The sequence below is a fragment of the Pan troglodytes genome, chromosome 17 (assembly GCF_028858775.2).
Source record: "Pan troglodytes isolate AG18354 chromosome 17, NHGRI_mPanTro3-v2.0_pri, whole genome shotgun sequence".
Classification (NCBI taxonomy): Eukaryota; Metazoa; Chordata; class Mammalia; order Primates; family Hominidae; genus Pan; species Pan troglodytes.
This window is the reverse complement of record NC_072415.2, coordinates 69,482,471-69,505,891: the sequence shown is the minus strand read 5'-3', so window position 1 is coordinate 69,505,891 and position 23,421 is coordinate 69,482,471. Positions and strand designations below refer to the sequence as shown.

The 23,421-nt window shown below is 43.9% G+C and overlaps 1 protein-coding gene across 5 annotated transcripts in view; it reads left to right on the top strand.

Annotated features, from left to right (window-relative positions):
- Nucleotides 1–23,421, top strand: part of CCBE1 (collagen and calcium binding EGF domains 1) — a 297,400-nt gene that overhangs the window by 254,707 nt on the left and 19,272 nt on the right. For 3 of the 5 annotated variants that reach the window (XM_016933814.4, XM_016933815.4, XM_063795793.1), the window contains 4 exons: nt 4,733–4,872; nt 4,971–5,006; nt 6,400–6,435; nt 8,408–13,635. In XM_016933814.4, coding sequence (XP_016789303.1) covers nt 4,733–4,872; nt 4,971–5,006; nt 6,400–6,435; nt 8,408–8,641 — 446 coding nt within the window. In that variant the 3' untranslated portion in view covers nt 8,642–13,635. Of the gene's footprint in view, nt 1–4,732; nt 4,873–4,970; nt 5,007–6,399; nt 6,436–8,407; nt 13,636–23,421 lie in introns of those variants that run through there. The other 2 variants (XR_001711375.4, XR_001711376.4) reach the window with 1 other exon arrangement.

Genomic DNA, 23,421 nt, shown 5'->3' with positions numbered 1-23,421 from the left:
GAGCCATGAAAACAACACTGCATTCCAGCCTGTGTGACAGAGCAAGACCCCCTCTCAAAAAAAAAACCACCGAGAAAATAAGTATTGACAAGGATATGGAAAAATTGGAACCCTGGGCACTGTTGGTGTGAATGTAAAATGGTTCAGTCACTGTGGAAAAGAGTGTGGAGATTCCTCAAAAAATTAAATATATCAGGAGGCTTAAGCAGGAGGATCACATGGGCTCAGGAGTTCGAGGCCAGCCTAGGCAACGGAGACCCTAACTAAAAAAAATGTATATATATGAATGAGATCCAGAAATGCCACTCCTGGGAATATACCCCAAAGAATTAAAAGCAGGATCTTGAAGAGATACACACGCATCTTCATAGCAGCACTTTTCACAGTAGCCAAGAGGTGGAAGCCACCCAAGTGTCCATCAATGGATATAACCCAGGTGTCCATCAATGGATAAGAATGGAAAAACAAAATGTGACATACACTTACAATGGAATATTATTCAGCCTTTAAAAAGATGGAAATTTTGACACAGGGTACGATATAGATGAATCTTAAGGATATTAGGCTAAGTGAAATAAGCTAGACAAAAAATGACACACTATATAATTACACTTATATAAGATATCTAAAATAAACTCATAGAAACAGAAAGTGGACTAGTGGTTACCAGGGGCTGAGCAGAGTGGAAAATGGGGAGTTACTCGGTGGTCTGGAGTTTCCGTTTTACAGGATGAGAAAGTTATAGAGATCTGTTGCACAACAATGGGAATATACTTAACATTACTAAACTACATTTAAAAAATAGTTAAGATGGGCTGGGGGCCGTGGCTCACACCTGTAATCCCAGCACTTTGGGGAGGCTGAGGTGGGCAGATCACTTGAGGTCAGGAGTTCGAGACCAGCCTGGCCAACATGGTGAAACCCCGTCTCTACTGAAAATACAAAAAATTAGCCAGGGGTGGTGGCGGGCACCTGTAATCCCAGCTACTTGGGAGGTTGAGGCAGGAGAATTGCTTGAACCTGGGAAGTGGAGGTTGCAGTGAGACGAGATTGTGCCACTGCACTCCAGCCTAGGTGACAGAGCAAGACTCCATCTCAAAAAAAAAAAAGTTGGCAAATCTTGTGTATTTTTTATCACAAGTTTTTAAAAATGCTTGCCAGGTCCCCACTCTCTCTTCCCTCATACCCCCAGCTGATGTTCAAGGCCTAAAGCAGAGGTGAACACGCTGATGTCTGTACCCAGGTGCTGCCCCACAGACACAGCTGCGGCCCTCGAGCCAGCAAGGTGTCCACTAGAGTCCCCGGTGTGGGCAGAAATGCTGTGTTCCACACACAAGTGGGGAAGCGCCGCAAACCCAACCCAATACAAAGCGGCTGTTTACAACTCTCTGTGCTGCGGGTCAAGATAGATGACGCCTAAAGGTCTCTTCCCCATCAGCTTCCATGATAAGGTGGTATGCTGTATTCTGGCACACATGCAAACAACCATTATCAGACACAAGAGCAGATGACTTGTTAAACTCGGTATGGTCTCAGAGCCGTGTCGATACAGGCCTCTGAAAAGAATTGAAAAACAAAACAAAACACAACCCCTCAACCTCTACAGAGATGGGCAGGTCACATAGATACATAGAAGGGAGCTGGGCAGGGGAGCAGTTAGAAACAAGGGAACTGAACCAAACCAGAGAGCACTCACCCCATGTAAAGGGGCAGCCCCTACTGAGAACTCCAGTTGATTGTGCTGATGATGGAATTGTGGTTTTTGTGCTTCCTGTTTCAAACCAGAGCCAGAAACCCAGATTTTTGTATGAAATCTCCCAATTTTTATTTTTATTTATTTATTTATTTTTTTTTGAGATGGAGTCTCACTCTGTTGCCTAGGCTGGAAAGCAGTGGCACGATCTCGGCTCACTGCAACCTCTGCCTCCCAGGTTCAGGGGATTCTCCTGCCTCAGTCTCCCAAGCAGCTAGGATTACAGGCGTTTGCCACCAAGTCCAGCTAATTTTTGTATTTTTAGTAGAGATGGGTTTTCACTGTGTTGGCCACGCTTGTCTCAAACTCCTGACCTCAAGTGATCTGCCCACCTCAGCCTCTCAAAGTGTTGGGATTACAGGCGTGGCCCACCGCACCTGGCCCCAATTTTTAAATGTTAAGAATGCTCGGAAGAAAATGATACGCATAAACAGAAAACACATACATGTACAGCGCATGAATGTATATAAACACACATACATTATACTGTAGATATACTGCAAGCATGTACAATGAAGAAAGCAGTTAATTCTTACTTTCAGAAGCCTGTATCGACACAGCACTGAGACTATACCGAGTTTAACAAGTCATCTGTTTTTGTGCCTGTCTGATAATAGTCGTTGGTACGACAGGGGAGATGTTAAAATGTTTTTGGAGATAGGTGATCTGTGGTGATGGAGACAAGACAGAACAGTGCGAGCTGGATTGTGTGCTATGGTATGGTTTATTCAGGGAGGATGGGACTATGGGGCGATTAGGAAGCAGGCAATCGTGGAAAAAATGCTTGGCAAGAAAGACAAGAATGAACAAGGATACTATGCTGAGGAGTTAGAGCTTTATTCTCTATGCAGAGGGGAGCCACTGTAGGGTTTTCTTTTTCTCCTTGGACTCCAATTACACTTATGTTAGATGGTTCAATATTATCTCACCTCTTTTGGATGCTTCATTTTATTTTCCTCTTTGTGATTCACTCTGAGTAACTGTTGACTTATCTTTAAGTTCACTGATTCTTTGCTCAGCTGCGAGCAGTCTGTTGATGAGCCTATATTGTTTTCATACATGATATTATATTTTTCATTTCCATTTGACTTTTCCCTTTAATTTCCATCTCTCTGCTGAAATCCCTCATCTGTTCAGACATGCTGTTTATCTTTTCCAACAGCACTGTTCACATACTGTTATTTTAAAGCCCATATCTCATTATTCCAACACTGGGTCCCCTCTGAGGCTTCTCCTGCTGATTGTTCTATCACTTGACAATGTGTTTTTTTGTTTTGATTTTTTTTTTTTTTTTTTGAGATGGAGTCTCGCTTTGTTACCCAAGCTGGACTGCAGTGGTACAATCTCAGCTCACTGCAAACTCCGCTTCCCGAGGTTTAAGCAGTTCTCCTGCCTCAGCCTCCTGAGTAGCTTGGATTACAGGTACCCACCACCACACCTGACTGGAGATGGGGTTTCACCATGTTGCCCAGGCTGGTCTCGAACTCCTGACCTCAGGTGATCCGCGCGCCTCAGCCTCCCAAAGTGCTGGGATTACAGGTGTGAGCCACTGTGCCCAGCCTTTTTCTCTCCATGTCTGAAAATTTTGGACTGAATGCCAGACATCATTTGCAGAGAAACAGTAGAGACTGAGGTACATGGTTATCACTCCTGGAGATGGGTACTCTCTTCTTTTGTTAGGCCACTGCCATGGGAAGCTGAGTCAACCTAATGAATAACTGAGCTGGGTTTTGGCTTTATTGTCACTATATTTACTTTGTGTTCCACAGTCTTCAAATAATTCCTCCAATGGTAGGATGCTGTTACCTTATGCTTAGTGGAGGCCTAGGTTACCAGTGGATTTTTCTCAGTGTTTATACTCTGAGCTTTCAGCAGCCCCTACACACACACCTGTGCCACAGAGGGGTTCTCTCCCCACACTGTAGATTGCTATTACTTACTCCATGCTAGAGTTGTGGGGCAAAGGGACATTTTCAGTTCTCCTGCTCCAGCTGCAATCCTAAGCATGACCTATGCTTCTGGGCCTTGGGATGAGATGATCTTCCCCACATCCCCCAACTCATCCCCCAGCATGCCTTGTACCTGTGGCAAATCTTGGCCAGAAGAACATTTCCTACCCCTCACTAAGAAGTAAGGGATATTTCTCTGGGGCCTGCAAGAGAGAGTGAGTTTGCTGACCCACCCAGTGCCTTGAGACATTTGCACCAAAAGGTTGAAAGTAGGTGGGTTACATAGTAAGACTTGTTTTAGATGTGTCATCCCTATAGAAATGTCAAAAATAGGCAAGGGGTGAAAAGACTGGTGAGGGGCAGACAGACTAGCAATGAGGCAAGAGTGAAAGCAAATATAAGGAAGGCCTAGCAGATGTTTTAGTACTTACTATGTGTGAAGTACTATACTAAGTGGTGTGTGTGTATCTGAAATCTCATTTCATACAACTACTCCATAAGGAAGATTTTTATTAGCCCAGTTTTACAGATGAGATGAGAAACTAAAGCTCAGATAGCTCAGGCAACTTGTCAGATTCAAACCCAAATCTCCCTGATGCTAAAACCTGTACTCTTAACTGCTCTCCAGCCATGATCACCACTTCTCTGTGGTGGTGGCCACTACTCTGCTGTGATCCAGTGGATAGAAGGGAGCAGACAGCTGTGAGATGTTAAAGAGGTAAAATGCACAGGAGCTGGCCACTGATTCAAAAAGGAGGTTGCAGAAACAGGGAAATATAGAGGAAGACTCTCCAGTTTTTGGCTTGAGTGGATGTGTGACTGGCAGTCCGTGAAAAGAGAGGAAGATGGGGAAGCCGCTTTTGATCGTGTCAAGTTTGAAATACCCGTGGGACAGCCTGATGCAGATGTCAGAAGGCAAAGGCAGAGAGAGTACAAAGAGAAATGGCTGCAGGGGCCCTGGACTCTTGTTAGCCAGGGCCCTTTGTCCTTCTCATGTGCTGTGAGCTAATGAGGTGTTCTTTGATTACAGGCTCACCAGGACCAAAGGGAAGCCCAGGCTTCCCCGGTATGCCAGGCCCTCCTGGGCAGCCCGGCCCACGGGGCTCAATGGGACCCATGGGACCATCTCCTGATCTGTCCCACATTAAGCAAGGCCGGAGGGGCCCTGTGGTCAGTATCTTATCAGAGATCCACTTCCTTTTTGGGGGAAAATGTGTTTTTGTCCCATGCTTTTGCCTGTGGTTAAATCAGATCCTTTTGTATTACAGGGTCCACCAGGGGCACCAGGAAGAGATGGTTCTAAGGTAAGCCTTACGAGTGGTCCTCACAAGCTAAAGGTCTCTCACTTTCGATTTTTTTGTTTTGTTTTGTTTTTGTTTTTTGAGATGGTCTTGCTCTGTCACCCAGGCTGGAGTGCAATGGCACAATCTTGGCTCATTACAGCCTCTGCCTCTCTGGCTCAAGCCCAATTCTCCCGCCTCAGCCTCCCAAGCAGCTGGGACCACAGGCGTGCACCACCACTCCCGGCTAATTTTTGGATTTCTTTTTTTTCTTTTTGAGACACAGTCTCACTCTGTCACCCAGGCTGGAGTGCAGTGGCGCGATCTCGGCTCACGGCAAGCTCCACCTCCTGAGTTCACGCCATTCTTCTACCTCAGCCTCCCAAGTAGCTGGGACTACAGGCGACCGCCACCACACCTGGCTAATTTTTTTGTATTTTCAGTAGAGACAGGGTTTCATCGTGTTAGCCAGGATGGTCTCCATCTTCTGACTTCATGATCCGCCCACCTCGGCCTCCCCAAGTGCTGGGATTACAGGCATGAGCCACCACACTCGGCCTAATTTTTGGATTTTTTAGTAGAGACGGGGTTTCGCCATGTTACCCAGGCTGGCCTTAAACTCCTGAGCCCAGGTGATCTGCCCGTCTCAGCCTCCCAAAGTGCTGGTATTACAGGTGTGAGGCACTGCTCCCGGCCTGAAGGTCTCTCACTTTCTACCTCTTGCACTGACATCCAGGAAAGCTCACCAGACACTGTTTACCAACCCCATTTTGCATGCAGCAGAAGTGAGACACAGATACCAGATAGAATTTTTTCCCCAAAGCTGGGAACAAAATCTGAAAAGCCATTGTCTTCAATTCCAAAACCAACCCCAAAGACAAAAACAACCACCACAACCACTCATAGGAAAAGTGACCCCTGTAAATTTTAAATGAGCCTCTGTGTTGTGATACTCACATGTGTTTTTCTCTTTAACCAGTGTTGCTTTACGGGATAGCTTTTTGTGTGTTTCCATTTCTGTGAGATTTCTCAGGAACAGGAGATGCTCCATTCTTTTTGCAAGCAGGGTGGTTCCCCTCTGAGAGCTGCCTGCTCTTTTTTGCCTCACAAAGAAGTCAGTGTGAGTTACTTCAGGAAGTTTGTTACTCCACATGCTGCTGGGAAATATGAACATTCCTCTTGCCAAGAAGGTTTGAAAATAGATGGGCTTGAGGGAAATCAGAATGAGAGACACTTGACCCAAGCAGTCCTGTTCAAATAAGTGGTCCCGTGAGTCCAGCTCAGTTTTACATATGTTTTCTATAGAAAATGTTTATTGTTTTGTGCAGGGAAGTGGTTATGGTGGGTGTATAAATAGAGACTATTCTTGTGATATCCATGTGCTCTAGAAAGCTAACCCTGGCCTTTCTGTTTTTAGGGGGAGAGAGGAGCACCTGGGCCCAGAGGGTCTCCAGTAAGTAGCACTCTGTGTCCTGCTTCCCCAGGGGAACGTTCTCAGGGATGCAGCTCTGATGAGCCTATAGGTTGGTCTAGTAGCAAAAGCCCGCCCCTTCCTGATGCCACTCAGCCCACCTGAACAGAACTCTGTGGTTAGGAAGAGAGTCATAGAAGCCCTTAGCTGCTAGTTTGGATTTATTTTTCAAATTTGTTTTCTGTTGCTGTTTTCTCTTTTATCATGGCTAATCTTTATTTGAAATGTCTTTCCTAAAGCTCAAAACCCTGCTATGCCATGAGTCTGTTTCCAAGTATTATCACAAAACATTTGAAAGGTCTAGGAAGGAAATCTATGGGTTTAAATCATAACTCTGCGTACTTGAGAATTTAGCCACTGCTACAACCCTAGCAGGTCAGATGGCCATCTCCTCTTAAAAAGTGCAAAACCACGCAGGGCTGTTTAGGACCTGAGAAGAAATTAGCTGCATATATGCATAGTATCTGGGAGATTAAAAATGAGAAATAGTAGTATTCAAAAGCATAGAAAATTCAAACCACATCACTGCTTCTGAAGAAGTATCATTTCTGAAATCCAACAGCTGTGGCCACAGAGGTAGGAGTCGTGGGTTCCCATCTCAACTCTTCTACCTGCTGGCTTTCTGACCACGGGTACATCACTGAGGGTCTCTGGGCATTCTTGCCCCCCACTGTGCAGTGGTGATAGTGGAATCTGACCTGCCATCCCTGAAGTGGCTATTGTGAGGGTCAAATGATATGAAAATACTGTGCCTCTCTTAGTGCTTTACGGTGTAAGCTCTGCTTCCACGGAGCCCGCTGCTGTAGCAGCAGTTGCAGGAGATGATAACGATTTTACTACAAGCTTCTGACAAGCCCAGAACATGCGTGTTTGTGCATTTCTTTTTTACCATGCCCCACACAGCGCTATATGAAATTAAGGCTTAGTAAATACTGTATGATGATAAAGGATACTCAATACACAGAACAATTAGGAAGATTTTGTTTGGACCTTTCCTAGTCAATGAGGAGTTGACGTCTTTACAACATCCTCTCAACTTCATTTAGTTTGTGCTTATAGTCAGCCATCTTATAAACATTTTAATAATTTTGCTTTAAAAAAAAACAGCATTTTTTTTTTTTTTGAGACAGGGTCTCACTCTGTCACCCAGGCTGGAGTGCAGTGGCACAATCTTGGCTCACTGCAGCCTCGACCTCCTGGGCTCAAGTAATCCTCCCACCTTAGCCTCCCAAGTAGCTGGGTCCACAGGTGCCCACCACCACACCTGGCTAAATTTTTGTTACGTTTTTTGTAGAGACAGGGTTTCACCATGTTTTCCAGGTTGGTCTTGAACTCCTGGGCTCAAGCTATCCATCCACCTCGGCCTCCCAAAGTGCTAGGATTATAGGCGTGAGCCACCACACCTGGCCCAGATAACATTTTTGAATGCGTATTATGCTCAAAGCCCTTTACACGTATTTACTTACTTAAATCCTCACTTATGAATCCTACAAAACCCTATGAAGTTGGGACTATTATTATCCCCATTTTACAGTTGGGGAAACTGAACCACAAGAAATTAAGACGACACAGCTAGTAAGCGGCAGAGATGAGATTCAAATCCAACAGAACCCCAGTCTCTTAACCACTGCTCTGCTGCCTTCATAAGCATCTTCCAGACTGCTTTGGAAAGTAACCTAGGAGAGTTATTCTTATATCCTTTCCTCCACTGGATTTGATAAAGAGTTAGGAGGGAGGAAAGGTGAATACATCACCAAAGCTCAGCTGAGAAGTGAGAGAATTAGAAAACAATCTGGAGGACCCCCAGGCTCCTGTAGCAGTCCTCACATTGGCTCCATTTGGGGCACAGAGTTATTGAGAAAGTAGTTGCCAGCAAGCAGCAGGTCAAGTCATGGAGCCCCGGAGGCCATTGCTGTCTGTCGTATTCTAGCTTTGATTCCTCCCATGTACACAGGGACCCCCTGGTTCTTTCGACTTCCTGCTACTTATGCTGGCTGACATCCGCAATGACATCACTGAGCTGCAGGAAAAGGTGTTCGGGCACCGGACTCACTCTTCAGCAGAGGAGTTCCCTTTACCTCAGGAATTTCCCAGCTACCCAGAAGCCATGGACCTGGGCTCTGGAGATGACCATCCAAGAAGAACTGAGACAAGAGACTTGAGAGCCCCCAGAGACTTCTACCCATAGCACATCCCAACACCGTCACGCCAAAGGAAGAGAAAGATCAACTCACCTGCAGTTAAACCATCCTAAGAGAAAAAAGACCACTGGAGACCTAGAAAACATACATTTTTCTCTTCTCTTCTCTTCTCCTGACGTCTCTCCACTCCTCTTCTTCCAAATACGACGCTATTTTCAGAGTCCCCTCCTAGGCCTGCAGACATGAGGGAGTGAATGATTGATTTACCTGCTTCTCACTAAGAGTCCGTTGGGGTGGTTTGCGTTGTAACTTTTCTTTTACATCCTATTTTTCCAGGAACTTTGGATTTAAGTACTCTCACAGTGTCTTAAATCATAAATTCTTGAAGTTAAATTTGGCAGAGTATCAAAAGGTGGAAAATGACAAAGTGAGCTCTGAGAAAATGTGAGGCTACTTCTAAGATGTGTGTTCACAATAGACCATAACTCCTCTAGTATCAAAATTGGGGCTCTTCAGTTAAAAAGGGGTGGGGAGGACAAACGTGTCAATGTACTTTGGTGGAGAATTTTTTCCTTGTGCTTCTAGTAGACTTTAAATATTGTATCCCTTTGTGAAACCTTGTTTCCCAAATTCAATTAAAGAGAGGAGAGAATTGAATGGCGTTTAGAGAAGATAGAAAAGAATCACAGTCATTTATTTACTGTTATATAGATTGCCACATTCTAAAATTCAAATATGGTGCTTAAGGTTTCATGCCATGCTTATCTGTAAGTATCCTATTTAGGGAAGAAGATTAAACTCTCTTTTCAAAAAAAACAAAGTGAAATGCCTGGATTCACATTAAAACAATGGGCTCTGGTTTGCTAGAATATTTTAAAGCTGTTTAATCAACAGTGGAGTCTGCTCTATAAATAGAGATTATTTGTTCAATAAAGTGGCTGAGCTTAGAGAGAGGTGCAGAATTCCTGGTTCTGAGCAGGTGCCCAGAAGGTACCATTAGGTGCCATGATCCAGGCTGAACCAATATACAGTGGGGCTGAAGTCTGCAAGGAGGTTGCTGGCTTGGGCTGACCTCACTAATGCCGTCAGCAGCGGTAGGTAAATTTTCTCTCCTTGTGTGTTACAAGTTTTTGTCTGGAGCCAACCAAGCTTGCTACCAACATATTGAGAGTAATACACTATTGAAAGTTATCTTGGATGGGGAGAAAAAAAAATAGTGGTTTTCCTTGTTTGCAAAAACTTCCTTCCTATTCCCATTTTTTCTTAATTTTCTTTAATTTAGTCCAAGTTCCAGTTCTTTTAGGCCTTCTCTTTGATTTATTTTCCCCTGCATGTGAGAAGCAGTTCAGAAAAAGGTCTATTTCTCCACCTCCTAGTGAGTTAGAGTGTTTTCTCAGAGCACCTCTGGGTGGCAAATGGAAGCATGTTCCTGCCAAGGTTTGCTGTGGATTCAGAAGCACCAGGAGCAAGAGACCAGAAGGATGATCTGCTCCTTTGTAACGTTATTGAGGGCCCTCTTGTTTCCAATGAGCAGCTTATAGGTTACTCACAGTCCACTTTCTCACTGGACACACAAAGTGGCTCTTTATCTACCTTTGCGGGAGATTTTCACTCTCCTGCAAATGATCGTTCTCACACTCATATTAGCTCATGTTGGAATTTCCCATCCTGCCACGTCCTTTCCCATTTCTTTTTGGCTTTTTTGCCTCCACCTTTTAGCCCACATCATTTAACTCCACTACTGTGAAAGCTTGCTTAAAGAAAATCCCTCTTGGCCGGGCGTGGTTGCCCACGCCTCTAATCCCAGCACTTTTTTGGGAGGCTGAGGCGGGCAGATCACAAGGTCAGGAGATCGAGACCAGCCTGACCAACATGGTGAAACCCTGTCTCTACTAAAAATACAAAAATTAGCTGGGCGTGTTGGCACACACCTGTAATCCCAGCTACTCAGGAGGCTGCGGCAGGGGAATTACTTTAACCTGGGGGGCGGAGCCGAGATTGCGCTACTGCACTCCAGCCTAGGCAACAGAGGGAGACTCTGTCTCATAAAAAAAAAAAAAAAAAGGCCGGGCTTGGCGGCTCACGCCTGTAATCCCAGCACTTTGGGAGGCCGAGGCGGGCGGATCACGAGGTCAGGAGATCGAGACCACAGTGAAACCCTGTCTCTACTAAAAACACAAAAAATTAGTCGGGCGCGGTGGCGGGCGCCTGTGGTCCCAGCTGCTCGGGAGGCTGAGGCAGGAGAATGGCGTGAACGTGGGAGGCGGAGCTTGCACTGAGCCGAGATCGCGCCACTGCACTCCAGTCTGGGCGACAGAGGGAGAGGGAGACTCTGTCTCAAAAAAAAAAAAAAAAAAAAAAAAAAAAAAAAAATCCCTTTTGTTGTATTTGAATGCCACCTTTCAGTCTTCTTCCTTAAGAATGATAGGAAGGGGCTTTGCAAATCTCTAGTGGCAACAGTCTTCCTTCGCTTATTCCTACCATGTTGGAAATGCAGGACTCAGTCAGCAGGTGACTGAGTCTTTCATGAACACTTTGCTCCTCTGTGTCTCATTTATGCAAAATTCCTGGTGACTGTCCACTAACATTTTTAAAGTGAAAGCAAACTTTCACTTTAAAAAAAGTGAGCGAGAGGATCACTTGAGCCCAGGAGTTCAAGGCCAGTCTGGGCAAACATAGCAAGACCCCATCCGTAAAAAAAAATAAGTTTTATTAAATGTGGCACTTTCCCCTAGAAGGGCAGAAACCCCAGGAACCAGTCTGCCTCTTTTCGAATAAAGGAGACTTTTTAAAAAGAAAAAATTTCTTTTTATGGTGGGGTGCTCTTTATCTAGCATCTTTTCTTCCTCCTTCTCTCTGCAAAATTCAACATTCATGACAGAGGGCCACGCCAACCACGGGTTTATAGAGAGAGGAACTGAACAGCTGTTGATTCCCATCTGGAATATATTTAATGTTTGCCTGCTTGTGGAGCATGGTATTTAAAGGGTGTGGATGGATGAATGTTTAAAAAAAACACACAAAAAACTATGCACAAGCTGTGTGAGAGATGGCTAGGTCCATCTATGATTTTTTTTAAAAGAAGAATTTTAATACCTTTTCTTTGACAGTGAACTGTATTTAGAAATATGATCTTTATTGTGAAATGCTCATAAAATGCAAACAAACTGCATGTTTGGCCATAGGCTAGAATAATATATTAAAAGAATTAATGGAAAGTAGTATTGTCTGGGTTTCATGAAACTATTCCAGATAATATTCTCCAGCAAAACTTATGGTAACCTGTATTTTATAATGTCAATCTGCTGGACCAAGTTAATTTAGAAAATAATTTTTAATCCTCAGATTTTCAAAACTTGGACTACTGCAAGACTGATATGTACTTTTTATGCCCAAATCATATTTTTCAAAGATAGGACATCATAAGGCATCATTATTTCTAATGTATCTTTTAACTAGATAGAAAAAGCTTTACTGTCTAAATAGGACTTCTGCTCAAAACCTAATGGGAAAGCTATTTCTGGGGTAAGATTTGTAACAGTGCTTCTAGGTCATTTCATGTTTTATAGGGAAAAAGATCTTTGTACACCTCCTCAACCTGTTAGTAGAAATGTTGACTTCGATTTTTTGCACCCTCTTCACAGGACCTCATAAGTTGCCTCTGTTCTTGGAAAGCAATGGGAATAAAAATATGCTGTTGAAAATAGTGCATGGGGCCAGGCACAGTGGTTATGCCTGTAATCCCAACACTTTGGGAGGCTGAGGCGGGCGCATCATGAGGTCAGGAGATCAAGACCATCCTGACCAACACATGGTGAAACCCCATCTCTACTAAAATAAATTTAAAAAAAATTAGCCAGGCATGGTGGCGCACGCCTGTAGTCCCAGCTACTCGGGAGGCTGAGACACAAGAATTGCTTGAACCCGGGAGGTGGAGGTTGCAGTGAGCCAAGATTGCGCCACTGCACTCCAGCCTGGCTACAGAGTGAGACTCCATCTCGAAAAAAGAAAATAGTACATGGAGGGCATGCATTTTAGTTTAGGAAACCCCCCTCCCTTCCCAGTTCCAGAGGGAGAAATTATAAGCTATACTGTGCCAAAAGTGAGTGGGGCTGCAGAGAGGATGGTGCCTTTTCTCACCTTCTGAGTTAATGCCCGACATCTGCCATAGGATTCATTGACCAAAGGAAGTCATTTCTACTGTATAAACTCAGACAAGAGTGTCATAGCCCAACAAGTAAATAATAAATGTTCATTGGTTTTGGAAGGAAGGAAAGGTGAATATTACCCCACCAAATACCAGCGAAGAGCACCCTGGCTTTGGCCATCTTTCCAAGGTTCATAATTGCTGTGGGCCTGGTGAGCCCTGTTCCCAGGTATGCAAGGGGAAGGCTTCTCCAGGCCAGACATTGCTGTAGGTTTTCAGGCAGCAACTCCCCCATCATATTTTGGGTGTCATTTCCCACTATCTCTCCCCACTTCTCAGCCTGTGCCCCAGAAACAACCACAGCAGCCTCATTCTGCAGACTTAACATCTGTCAGACAGCCTTCCTGAAAAGGAAAGTTATTGCAGGAATCCAGGCCAAACAACAAGTAGAATAGAGCCATCTAAAGTTATTAATAATGAGTTCAGGGAAATAGATGATTTTTTTCCTGGCATAGTCAATATTTATATCTCACAACAAGTCAAAAATAATTTTCCATTTGGAAAACAAAACACACCATGACTGTAATTGTTAAGGCATATAATCATGAACTTCACATGCTCCCTCCGCAAATGTTACTGCTCTAGGGAAATCATAGAAAAGGACCCTCTTATTCCCCAGGGGATCAAAGCAAGTCCCCTTAGGAATTTCATGTGTGCCATGGGTCTGTTTTTATTTCACAGTGACTAGTCATATACTGGAGTAGCTCTGTTGTTCATTATTTGTAACAGGTCCATGTAACAGTCAAGTTAGCATTCAAACAATTATGGATGTGATACTATGATGTACTTTTGTTATGATTGTATATGCTTAATAACAAAGTTATTTTTCTTACACTGCTCTACTGTGTTTTGTCTTGACACCTGGTTTTGTGAAGCAAGTCATCTTTTTACCCAGTGAACAAGGAGATGGAGAGGTACATTTCTCTTGAGAGCTGGAATCTAGAATCTGGGTCAGCCACCTCCTGAGGTCTGGGTGTGGTCAGAGCATTTGAATCTGAATCAAGGTCTGAAGGCGCAGGTACCACTGCATGTGGGTCTCAGAGATCCATTTCCCTAGCTGAGATTCCCAGGGTGAGATTTTCAAACCGAGAACCCTCTAGACGCTCATTGGAGCTGCCTTAGGAGCTCACAAACGAGAGGCCTGTGAAGACTGAGTGCTCCCTGCCCCCAGCGCTGCACTCACAGTGACTCCATGTCCAACTAGTTTTCTGTTTGGGATTAGAATTCCATGTAAGATTTCCTCTGGGGGATGCAGTGGCTCACGCCTGTAGTCCCAGACACTGGAGCGAGAGGATCACTCGAGCCCGGGAGTTCAAGGCCAGTCTGGGCAACATAGCAAGACCCCATCCCTAAAAAAAAAAAATAAGTTTTATTAAATGTGGCACTTTCCCCTAGAAGGGCAGAAACCCCAGGAACCAGCCTGCCTCTTTTTGAATAAAGCAGACTTTTTAGAAAGAAAAGATTTCCTTTTAGGGTGGGGGGAAAGTTGATTACCTTGAAAATAAAGTTGGAGGGAGGAACTCTCATGAACTGGTAGCTAAAGTCTTCTATGTAAAGATAAGAGGAGGGAAATTTTTGCCAATTGGGCCATATGGGAAGTGGAGTCATAGGATAAAATGGGAGCTTATTTCTAAGGGATTTTAGCCACCCTTAGCAGGGTGTGTTTAGTGTCCTGAAGTTCACCTGTATTTATACATCTCACTTCAGTTAGTAAATATTTAAGTGCCTATTGCAATCTGGGCACTGTGCTATGCACTGCAGACACATTTGGGAGCAAAAACATCTTAATCCCTGTCCTGCTGGGGATTTTTGGCAAAACAGATAAGGATCCTTCCAGACAAAATAATCACATAAATATGCGATTACAAACCGCAATAAGCTACGAAGTATTGGGCGCTACAAGAGCCAATAAGGGTTCATGCCAGGGGAGCCCACCCTTGGCTCCGTGATGCACTCCTTCCCAGAGCCACACGCTCAAAGCAGCCAACAGCATTCACGCCAGCTGCACAGGACCTCATGGCCCCTTCCAGCCTTTCCCAGACAGCAGCTTTACAAAGGCTCTAGGTGACATAGCAGATTATGGAAATCTGGGAGACAACTTCATGTATAATTTTTCCAGCCCTTAATTTAATGAACCAAAACCTGGTTGAGCACTTACAGTCCTCATGGCCTCTTGACATCTCACTGTGCAGCTGATGGATAACGTCACGTGTTCCAGTCTTGATTCTCAGCAAAATTTGAGGCTTGTTTCTTCTCAACCAGGACACTGCAGTTTTGACAAAGCTCGCTATGCTTTTGAAGCCCAAAACCTTGAACACCCCAGCTCGGCTCCACGTGCAAATTTCCACAGCCTTGCTCATGTCTAGATGCAGGGTTACAGGACGGCCAAATGGGAAGTGGCGCTCAGCCACTGGGTGGTCCACAAGGAAAAGGCAACTCTGCCAAGATGTGTGGGTGATGGCAGTTTGATCATAAGATCTGGGGAACTGGTGGAGGGGTGGATAAGTTTCTTTGGCTGCCAAAACAGTACCGCAAACTGGGTGGCTTGAAACAACAGAAATTTATTGTCTGACAGTTCTGGAGGCTGGAAATCTGAAATCAATGTGTCAGTAGGGCCAGTGTCTTCTGGAGGCTCTTGGGAGCAACCATCTGATCCCTGTGTCATTTCTGGTGTTTGCCCACAGTCTTGGCATTCCTCGCCTCCAATATCATATGGTGTTCTACCCGCCTGCCTCTGCAGCTTCACTTGGTGGTCTCCAGCATTCTCTCTAAGTCTTCTGTGTACCTATTTTCTCTGCTTATCAAGACGCTACTAGTGGCCAGGCATTGTGGCTCACGCCTGTAATCCCACCAGTTTGGAAGGCTGAGGTGGGCAGATCACTTGAGGTCAGGAGTTCGAGACCAACCTGGCCAACATGGTGAAACCCCATCTCTATTAAAAATACAAAAGTTAGCCAGGCATGATGGTGCATGCCTGTAATCCCAGCTACTCGGGAGACTGAGACACAAGAATCGCTTGAACCCAGGAGGCAGAGGTTGCAGTGAACTGAGATTGCGCCACTTACACTCCAGCCTGGGCAACAGAGCGAGACTCCTTCTCAAAAAGAAAAAATAATTTTGAAAAGGTACTACTTGTTGTCTTAATGGAATATGACCTCATCTCAGTTTAATTATATCTGCAAAGATTATTTCCAAATAAGGTCACATTCTGAGGCTCCTGTAGATATGAATTTTGAGGGGACACTTCAACCCAGTACAAGAAGGAAATTTTCTCCCTATTGACTTTTATCCTGCTTATTTCCTTTAATAGCATTTTTTTTTCCAACTTGAAATTCTTATTCACTTCATTCAACAAAAACATATTGACAGTGAGGATAGAGTATTGAATGGTACAAAGTTCCTGCACTGGTGGAGTATAGCTTCTGGTCCAGGAAGACAAACAGAAGTACATGTATCAGTCATGGTTCTTGAGAAACAGCACCAAGAGACAGGGATTTATTTTCAGAAATTGGCTCATGCAACCGTAGATCTGGAAGTGTAAAATCTGCCAGGCTGGCAGGCTGGAGACAGAAGAGTTGGCATTGCAGTTGGAGTCCACAGGCTTCCTGCTAGAAGAATTCCTCCTTGCTTGGAAGGTCAGTCTTTTTCCATTAAGGCCCTTAGCTGATTGCATGAGCCCCACCCACATTATGGAGGTAATGTGCTTTACTCAGTCTACTAATATAAATGTTACTCTCATCTAAAAAGTACATTCATAGAAACATCTAGAATATTTGACCAAATATCTGGGTGCTTTGGCCCAGCCAAATTGACAGTAAAATTAACCACCACACTATATGTCAGTGCTAAGAAGTGCTGTGGGGAAAAGTACGTAGGGTAGAGGAGTGAAAAATAACAGAGGGTGGGAGCATGTACTTTAGATGGGGCCTTCTGGAAAGGTGGTGTATGAGCAGAGGCCTGAACAAAGGGAGAAGTGAGCCCTGTAGATGAAAGTGATCCACACAGAGGTTACAGCCAGACCCCGAGGCAGATCTGCTTGGTGTGCTCAAAGAGTAGCAATGGGGCCACCCATGTTGCTGGAACGGAATAAGTGAGGGAAAGTGGGGTAGGAGATGCCTTGCAGAGGCAGGCAGGGGCGAGGCAAGGCCTTAAGGCCCTGCAAGAGGACTTTGCATTTCCTAGTGGACCCATAGAGAGGTGCTGAAGGGATAAGAATGGAAGTAGGGAAATGCACTCGGAAACTACTGAAGCAGTGTACGGTCAGGTGCCAAATCTTGACATTGGAATCAATGGCAGATTGCATGTACAACGGTAGACCCATAAGATTATACGGGAGCTGAAAACTTTGTTCGCCTAGTGATGTGATAGCCATTACATAACATAATTTATTTTTAAATAAATTTGGTGTAACCTAAGTGTACAGTGTTTACAAAGTCTACAGTAGTGTAGCAATGTCCCAGGCCTTCACATTCACTCACCGCTCACTCATCCACCCACGGCAACTTCCAGTCCTGCAGGCTCCATTCATAGTAAGTGCCATATACAGGTGTACCATTTTTTATCTTTATTCAGTATTTGTACTGTACCTTTTCTGTTTAGATACTGAAATACTCATCATTGTGTTATAATTGTCTGCAGTATTCAATACAATAACATGCTGTACAGGTTCATAGCCTATGAGCAATAGGTTATACCATACAGCCTAGGTGTGTAGCAGGCTATGCCATCTAGGTTTGTGTAAATGGTACATCCCATGATGTTCACACAGCAATGAAACACCTAATGAGACATTTCTCAGAATGTATCCCTGTTGTTAATTGATGCATGACTGTACTTGTTCGTTGACTGTCTGCACTATGAGAATTGATACTGTAATTGTTTTTTTGTTTCTGTTTTGGGGGTTTTTTTTGAGACAAGGTCTTGCTCTGTCACCCAGGCTGGAGTGCAGTGGCACAATCTCGGCTTACTGCAACCTCTGCCTCCCAGGCCCAAACAATCTTCCCACCTCAGACTCCTGAGTAGCTGGGACCACAGGCACGAGACACTTTTTGTATTTTTTGTAGAAACAGGGTTTCCCTGTGTTGCGCAGTCTGGTCTCAAACTCCTGGACTCAAGCAATCTGCCCACTTCAGTCTCCCAAAGTGTTGGGATTACAGACGTGAGCCACTGCACCCGGCAGATACTGTACTTGCTTATCTGCTCCCTTGCTAGGCTAGAAAATCCTCAGGAGCAGGAACTATTTTTCTACCATATTCCCAGTGTCTGCCACAATATCCAGGACACAATAGGAGCTGAATGAATATTTATATAGTGAATTTAATTCAGTTAATGCGTTTAGTCTTCTCAAAATCCTGTAAGGTAGGTACTTTTGGTATCCTCAATGTATACATATCCTAAGAGGTAAACATTCATAACACACAGGTGTATTTCAGAACATTAATGCACTGTGCTGGTTTAATCCCAACAGATAAACATAGCACAGACACTCAGCCCCACATTCTCTCCCACTTTGGAATCACACGTGACTTCACAGAATGGGCCTCCATGGTGCAGAAAGTCACAAGAAAATTGTCCAGACACAGGGCCTTTTGTTTCCCACCATCCAATTTTCTAATCTATGCTGGGTTGACAACCTTTCTGACCTCCTGCTATGAGGTGGCTAACAAGTATATAGTAAAACTATTAAGATGTTAATGGAAAATAATAAAAGAAGAATGTTACTAATATAATCACTGTTATAGTTGATTCCTAACACCCCATGCAGTCAAAAATCTGCAGATAACTTTTGACTCCCCAAAAACATAACTACTAACACCTTACTATTGATCAGAAGCCTTACCAATAATAAAGTTGATTGACACAAGTATTTTATAGGTATTATATGCTATGTTCTTCAAAAATAAGCTAGAGAAAATGTTATTAAAATCATAAAATATATTTACTATTAAGTGGAAGTGGATCATCGTAAAGATCTTCATCCTCGTCTTCAGGTTGAGTAGGTTGAGGCTGAGGAAGAAGAGGAGGGGTTGGTCTCTCTGTCTCCGGCGGCAGAGGCAGAAGGAAGTCCACGTATAAGTGGATGCACCCAGTTCCAACCCATGCTGTTCAAGGGTCAACTGTACTTAGTATTCGATATGGCCCCAAAATAACTGGGAGTCTGTATTAGTCTGTTTTCATACTGCTATAAAGAACTGCCTGAGACTGGGTAATTTATAAAGGAAAGGGGCTTAATTGACTCACAGTTCAGCATGGTTGGGGAGGCCTTAGGAAACTCACAATCATGGCGGAAGGCGAAAGGGAAGCAAGGCATCTTCTTCACAAGGTGGCAGGAAGGAGAAATGCTGAGCAAAGTGAGAAGACTCCTTTATAAAACCATCAGATCTCATGAGAACTCACTATCACAATAACAGCATGAGGGAAACCTCCCCCCATGATTCAGTTACCTCCACCTGGTCTCTCCCTTGACACGTGGGGATTATGGGGATTACAATTCAATATGAGATTTGGATGAGGACACAAAGCTTAACCATATCAGAGTCAAAACTAAAAAAAAAAATAGGTTAAATAACATTAGCTAATAAAAAACATGCTATTGTTCAGGAAAGGTTCTTTTCTAGAAAGAATATGGTAAATCTTTATTAGTCACAGATCAACATATATTTCTTATAAAGCTTCATGCTAAAAGTAAGGGAACATTAGAAGGCATGTTTTAATTCAAGTGTCTTTGCATAGAGATTAAATTAATGAGCTGCAAATATTAATCTGATGGGTGAACTTTGTTAAAGAATAAAACATAGACTGCCTTGATATGTAAATAACCAGCCATGTCATAAGATCAGCAGGCTTCAAATGTTTTTGACAATGACCCACTGGGAAAACATATTTTACGCGGTGATACAACATTCAAATGTATCCATATGCAATTGAGACATAAGTTTTACAATATTTACCTTTACTACATTGGGTGCACTCTCATTTTCTCTGTGCAATTTGCTTTTTAAAAAAAATCCTGGCTGGGCACAGTGGCTCATACCTAAAATCCCAGCACTTTAAGAGACTGAGGCAGGAGGATTGCTTGAAGCCAGCAGTTCAAGACCAGCTTGGGCAACAAAGTGAGACCCTGCGTAGCCCTACAAAACTAAAAGAAAAAAAAAATACCTGGGTGCACATCTATGGTCTTAGCCACTCAGGAGGCTGAGGCAGAAGGATCACTTGAGCCCAGGAGTTCAAGGCTGCAGTGAGCTCTGATCTGTGTCACTACACTCCATCCTGGGCAACAGAGTGAGACTCCGTCTTAAAAAAAAAAAAAAAAAAAAAAGTCCTGGTCACAACCACTAAATTGACTTCTCGGGTAGCAGCCCACAGTTTGAAAACCACTTGCTTAGACTGATGTTCTCAAACTTCTTTGTGCATGGGAACCATCTGAGGATTTTATGACAGTGAAGATTCTGATTCAGGGGTCTGAGGTTTGCCTTCAGTGCTGCTGTTTGGGAACCACACCGTGAGTAGCAAAGTCTTCCCTCACACAGGAGCATGTGTTCTGGACTTTAGATGGGAGCAGGAGAAAATTAGATTAATTTAGAACTCTGACAAGCATCAGGAATTCACATATGGCTATAATGTCTCAATTATTTAATCCCTATGTCTTTGATTATTTAAAACATAGTTTCCCTGGGAAATGGCACATCTTAAACCTTATCTCTCCATTAACATGTTAGCAGGCAACAAGTTGATAGCTGCTAAAGGGGAAGAAGATGTCTGGAGGGAGATTCTGGGTAGGGAGACTGGGAAGGTGACTCCCTCCCCAGCATGGGCCCTGGCCTTGCCACAAGTTGCTAATATTTTGGAGGCTGGTTCCCCAGGTGGGAGGGCAGAAATGACGTCCATGCAGCACGTTGACCCGGGTAAGCTTCATTCACCTGTTCCCGCATGGTGTCGCTTTCACCAGCATCCCCAGGCGATTCAGGGACTCCTGATTCTCATCGATTCTGGCGAGGTGACAACTTATGTGCTGAATCCGCACTTCTCCTCCAGCCTGTTTTCTGTGGCTTCTTATCCTCTTCTGTCTGTAGCATCACAACCACACTGGGGATGAGAGCTGGGAGGGAAAAATGATTAAATCAGAGGGAGAGTTGTATCTATAGTCATTTTTTGCTTTACAAATAGTTTTTGTGATGTATGTGGACAGAACAGTTTCCAAAGTCAAGTTTTGTTGAGTTTAAAAAAAATGTAACCCATGGACGTTCTTGGCTGTGTTCCCCACCACCCCCTCACAGTAACGTAATCTGCTGGATCTGCCCCAACCCATCTTGGACATGGCTATAGACCTTTTTACCCCAGGGCTCTGGAGATGATACACAGAATCTTACTGACTGCCATCATACCATGTAATTGCAGGACCATGTAATGTGAAAGGAACACTTCTCCCATGTACCGACAGGGTCATTTATTTACAGTTCTGTAAAACTCTCAGCCAAAACCAGCAGATCATATACACAACTACTCATAGGCAGGTAATTTGCCTTCTGGAAAAGAAAAAGGTGCACAAATCGAATTAGGCTCAGATTATTCAGAAAGGAAATAACAGCTGGAAAACATTTCAAAAAGTGGTCCCTTCAAAAGAGCCTTCCAAGAATACCAGCCAAATACATTTTTCCTTCAGGGCTTATTCTATGTGGCTATTGACCACTGAGATCCAATACTACCAACCAGATTGACACAGACTTTGCATGTCAATATTCACATGAAGTGGGATGAAGGTCTTTGGGTTGCTGAGATTATGTGTGTTCCAAATAAATGAAGTTAGCCCCCAGGTATTTATTGGCTTTTCCAGCTACATAGGCACCTTTCTACCAAGGATAAAATCTGTGATCTGTGTAGAGAACTTTTCTTGCTAAGTCTTTGTGGAGTAATCAGCAACTTCATTGCATCTAAGCCTTCCTCTGCTAATCCCGTGATTACTGGACTCACAGTTTCACCTTGGTAGCTTATCTGTGGTCAGATGGTACTGGGAGCTGCTGCTATACTACCCTCACCCCCCACACACACACTTACCTTGCAAAGAGGTACACAGGCATCCCTCCCTCAGGCACTTCAGTTTCTTTCATGCCTTTTACTTGATTCCAGAAGTCCCCACTGAGGCCAAGAAATCTGAGTACTATTCTCAGGAGAAATTTGCTCTGGGGTCCCTCGGGGATAAAAGGATGGTGTGAGGGATCCTGGGTGCATGGAAGGGGCCTGAGGAAACTTGTTGCAATTGACAATCCTTCCAGTGTCTGCCTCAAGTCTGAAATTCTCACCACTCATTCCACTGCTTAGGTACCATTCACTCAGGTTACAGCTTTCAGTTACAAGAGCAGGTTCATCCATTAACCAGCAGGTACATGGAGAAGTTAGTCACTTGACTCCATATTAAGGCCCAAACAAAGCAATTTTGAGGGAATATGTGAAATATAATGAGGAGGAAGATAGAATTAATCTCAGAGCTAAACTTGGGCATAGCTAGATTCCAGGGAAGAGGGTGGAATTGTAAAATAAGCTGAAACAACCCAGGAGCTTTGTTCTCTCAAAAGCACCTTCTCCTGTAATACAATGAATGGTCTCTCCACCACCACCATTGTGAATTTCATGGTTTTTGAGTCACTTCCATTACTAGCTGGGTGACCCTCGCGTCATACTAGGGAACATGAAGACATGAATTCCACCTCATTTGGAACAGTTTGGATCAGGGCTGTGTCCAGGTAGGAGCTGTACCAGGGGCTTCCCCATTTCCCACTCCTTTCTGACTTCAAAGACAGGGTCCTTGCTTTCTCCCAAATGGAATCTGGAGGTTTTATTTGTAGGCAGTTGTGCCAATCTGTCTCCTACCCTTAGTCACAAACTACTTAAGGACAAGAGTTAACTATCTTCATAGTTGCTGGAGACCTACAGCAGTACTTGGTGCATATTAAGTGCTCAGAAAATGTTAACAGAAAGCAAGCGGTTGCTAAAGATACAGCCACCAGTGGCCCTCAGTTACTTCCATTCACTTAATTATTTAACAGATATGTATTGAATGCTCTCATATACTATGGTCAGCACTTGTCCCTGTCTTAATGGGATTGTACATTTATTTATACATAGATTATAATCTAGTGAATGAAGTCACAGATCTGTACTGTACATACTGAAGCCCCATCTCCTTTTTATTTCTTTTTCCTTACAGAAGTTTGCTGAGCAATCTTTATTTTACAATTTGCAACTGGATTCTTCATCCTTGATACCCCCTATTCTGGCTTTTACCCTTCTTAAGGAAAAGCAAGTGACTTTGCATACTGGCCAATAACAGACAGCCTCTAATAGGTCTCCTATTCCCTCCTCTACGCTCAGTATCTATGAGCGTAGATATGTGGGTTTCACAACCTGCAAGTCCTGCCCAGGAAGTGGAATTTTCCTATTGAACCAAAATTGTGTTTTAGACTCAAAGCTGAGGGCAAAATGCACTAGGCATCCCCATGTTCTTTTTTTTTTTTTTTTTTTTTTGAGACGGAGTCTTGCTCTGTCAGTAGGCTGGAGTGCAGTGGCACAATCTTGGCTCACTGAAACCTCCGTCTCCCGGTTCAAGCGATTCCCCTGCCTTAG